General features: G+C 42.5%; 1 protein-coding gene across 1 annotated transcript in view; it reads left to right on the forward strand.

The window, feature by feature from the left end:
* Nucleotides 1-1174, forward strand: part of SARC_01018 (TKL protein kinase) — a gene marked incomplete at its 5' end in the record, with an annotated part of 6515 nt that extends 5341 nt beyond the window's left edge. Inside the window, one exon of the mRNA XM_014305251.1 lies at nt 223-1174. Coding sequence (XP_014160726.1) covers nt 223-288 — 66 coding nt within the window. The 3' untranslated portion in view covers nt 289-1174. The remainder of the gene's footprint in view (nt 1-222) is intronic.
* Between the last annotated feature and the right edge of the window lie 2843 nt (nt 1175-4017).

The following is a 4017-nucleotide window of genomic DNA, read 5'->3' on the forward strand; positions in this document are numbered from 1 at the left end:
ATGTGTGTGTGTGTGTGTGTGTGTGTGTGTGTGTGTGTGTGTGTGTATATAGCCATGTGTTGTCCTGGGTTGGTCGTACAATAGCATGCCTGTCAACAGGGAAACCATCGAATGCGTCACCTCGTGCCGTGTGTTTTCCTGCTCTGGCTGAAAGTGCAGCTTGAAATTCCTTGTACTGCATGACGAATGGCCTATCTAATAAATCGGATTTTGTTTTCACAGGCGGTTACGAAGGAACGCCCCGACTTTGTTAGCCTAGTGAGGACAGTGTCCGAAGCATCGAGCTAAGGGCATATTGGTAGATGACCTTTACTGTGTTTTGGTTACCTCCAATTATATTCGACAGCGACACGTACATATGACAGAGGCATACATATAACGAAATCTCAAAATGTATAACGCCGCTTCATCGGTCTGGATAGTCAAGAAGCTTTCAGATCTCTTTGGGTTAAGTAGTTGTTGAATCGTATGGCGAATTGACTATCGACATCATGGCACGCGATACTGAGTCTCGACACACACTTTAAACTCTAGTATGCATGTGAATCCTTGGAATCTAAGCTACTTATAGTTAATTATATTTTAAAAGCGACCCCAGGTACCAAAGATAGTTCACTGCCATGATTCGCTTTTAAAATTTACTTGGACTCATTTTGTGCTTTGCTTCTGGAATTCTGTTTACGCCGAGATCAGAGCTTGTTAGACAATTATCGCGTTCCGCTTTGTCTGTGGGTACGATTTTACATACCCAACTGAAAAGACGCTTTGGGTTTTAGTACTACTTTATTAGATTGTATGTAGCCCAAATGACACCGTCTGCTTGGGTGACGATAAGTGTAAATCAACAACCATCAGAAGAAGAAAAAGCACCAACTGGTAGTGTACATACTGGATGAAGCTAGAGTACTTGTCACTCTGACGGAGGAGATAAGCAAGTCTAGCCGATTAAGAGATTGCGCGTAGTAAAGACCCACAAGAGCCACAACTCACAACTTCACGCTCGAGTCTTCTATTTTGTACGAGGCCACATACATAGTACGTTTGTGATAGTACGTTTGTACAGAACTAAAATCCAATAATAGCAGCTGTTCCGTAGTATTCAGAGCTTTGATTTCAGCCAAATTGGTTGGGTTTTTAGAAGTTAGAATTTGTACCAGATCTGGTACAAATGTACCCATTATTACTAGAGGGGTAAATGTACATTGTCCCACTAAATACATGGTACATACTACTAGACTAGAGAGGCACTAATTCTACAAATCCTATCTCGAAAAATTTTCAACCGATTGGTCTGAAATCCAAGAGACGTGCATATTGATGTAGCTTGTAATTAACTCCGATATTGAAAACTATGAATTTACTGGTTTAAAAACTCAATCATTTCTACAGCTTGTATCATAAACATTAAAAACAGGTGCCTAGATTACTATATAGTAATTGTTCTCAGTAATCTCACTAACTATTGGACGGCCCTATTAAGCCTTTTTGATGCGTGTTTGCGGTTTGGCTTGTCATTTTTTAGGTGGCTAAATGAAAAGCACTTTTTTTTCTGGTTTTTTTTTAAAATATAACCCTACAAAACACTGTGACAGTAGAATGGAAGTATGAATCACACTGTTTTGCTTCCTTTATAAAGAAAAACTTGGTTTGGGAATTTAGGTTGCAAAACTCTTGACTTACGGTCTTTCTCGTGGCTCGCACGGCTGATCTAACCGCTAACGTGTCTTTACATTCACAATAAGACATACAAAGTGCATCTACGGCTTGACACTACTAACTTGTTCTTATATGACCAGTATGGAGCTTGAAAACTCTATCCTGGAATGATCACAAGTCGTTCTAGCTAATAGGTGGTGTGTTTATTGTTGTATATGTAAACTGTCTTTTAGCATCTCTGTGTGCTGTTTGACGGTTTATATGTCGGTGTTTTTCACAAGCCTTCTGTGCACTTACATAACTGCGACGAGAAACCCTTTCCAATATCGTGGTCAGCAGATGATGTTAGAGCATGAATAGACACTTCGTTTGAGCTGTAGGGGTATGTGTACGTGTATCTACTGCAAGTATCACATACCACCAGCACTCGCGACTGGGTTGGTGTGTGCGATAATGTATCCAATTGCCCGATGTTAAACGCGTGATGATAGATTACAGGTACTGCTGACACAGCCAGTGGTTGAGTGATCTGTGGCAAAATGCTCAGGCATTCGGAATTCGTGTTGTTGACTGTATCAGTCCACTCGAGACCAATGCCTCGGGTAGCATAGCTCGGGACATTCCCACTCTTTAAGGTTGTGTAGTGATGCACATAATCGTAGCTGATGTTTAATTGTCGTAGCTATACATAATATATTCAGCAATGTATACGTAGCATTCGATACTGGTTTAACTTGATACTGTGATTCAAAATCAGCTTCGCGGAGAAGACTACCCCAGAAAACCCCCCAAACTTGGACGCCAAACTCTGTTACTTTTGTGCACTTAGAACTTGTAGGTTCATGTACACACACTGAATATTCTAGCGATCGTATGATTTCAACACTGTGGAGCTACAATTAATGGTTCTGCATTATGTCTGAAGTATGCAAACCTACGTACGCAGATCGACCTCTCAGGAACCCAATGTATATTAAATGAGTTGAGAACTGTCACAACCAAGACTATCTGTATCCTCGTATGAACACTGTATCCGATTAAATACCTCTGAGCGGTGCTTGCAGTATCTTGCTTTCGCTCCTTTTGTGCACATCTGACGCACATAATTAAAGAAAGTGTGAGCACAAGTGGTGGTACACCCATATGTACCGACGCGATCGCCTCCCTATACAACAACACATATCCTCCTAAATTAAACAAACCACACATGCATAAAATATATTAACCCCTCTCGTCCGTATGGGTGTTTTTGGGCTGTCGCAGTAATTTGCGGTATTCGCATTTGTGTGAATTCACTTGATAAATAAAGTATGTAGCAGCCGTAGAACCTCCTTCATCCGGACCGGAAGTGAGGTCATTTTATATTCATACCGATTGTACAGTAGACAAAATACGTCCGTTCGTGTTCGTATTCGTAGTACTACCACCTGTGCTGCTATTATACGCAAGTGAACCCTTTCTTCTCAGTTCGTTTTTATACCGTGCTACGACTCTCTGAACCACCTTACCAGCGGCGCCCTCCCGCGTACTGATAGGCTTGTACGGCCACACCACCATGCGCAATACCAGACACCTCAGGAGCGTATACCTTGATCTCTAATGGATCCTCTCAGCTGACGTGCAGCCACTCGCGCTGAGCGACCATGTCTGGCATGAGACGTACAATTGGGTATAGTCTTGAGAGCATGTATATACGTTGTGAGTGCTTGGAGCTGTGTATTGGTCTGTAGGCGCGTGCATGCAAGATGTGTGTATGTTTGTGGGGAGTTCATGCGATAGAGTCTTCGTCACAGGGAGATGTGTCCAATGAAAGGGAAGCGTTTCATCTCAACCTGCCAGTTGTTGACCCTAATGTCCATGAAGATCTCGTATATGTGTGTATATATGTGCATTAATGGATGTATGGCCCTGGGGCACAATATCTGACACATATCGGACCTATACACCTGGGTATCTCTCTGAGACCAGTGGACTCCGGCACGTACTGGCTCGCAGATTCGGTGACGTTTTCTGACTCTGGTTCCGTGAACTGCTGTCAACAACTCTGACCAAGTCGATTTTCTGAGATGTAACTGTCTGTCTTTTGAACAAGGAATACACTCGAAGAGCTTGTATTCCGGTGCGCGCAATCATAAGTAACAGGCCAATTTCTTCTTCTAGCAAGGCTTCATCGTTGTCGCGGGTTAGCACACCATGTGTATAAGTAAAAAGCGCAAGCGTGCACACGACTGTGAAGAATATATCCACCCTGTGTATTCAGATGGGAGTCAAAGAAAGTCTTAGCGTACAGATCACAGATTTCATTTTAGTCAACATCGCAGCCAAGATTCGGACTCACAACGACTGTCCAATATGAATATT

The sequence above is a fragment of the Sphaeroforma arctica genome (genome assembly GCF_001186125.1).
Source record: "Sphaeroforma arctica JP610 unplaced genomic scaffold supercont1.37, whole genome shotgun sequence".
Lineage (NCBI taxonomy): Eukaryota > Ichthyosporea > Ichthyophonida > Sphaeroforma > Sphaeroforma arctica.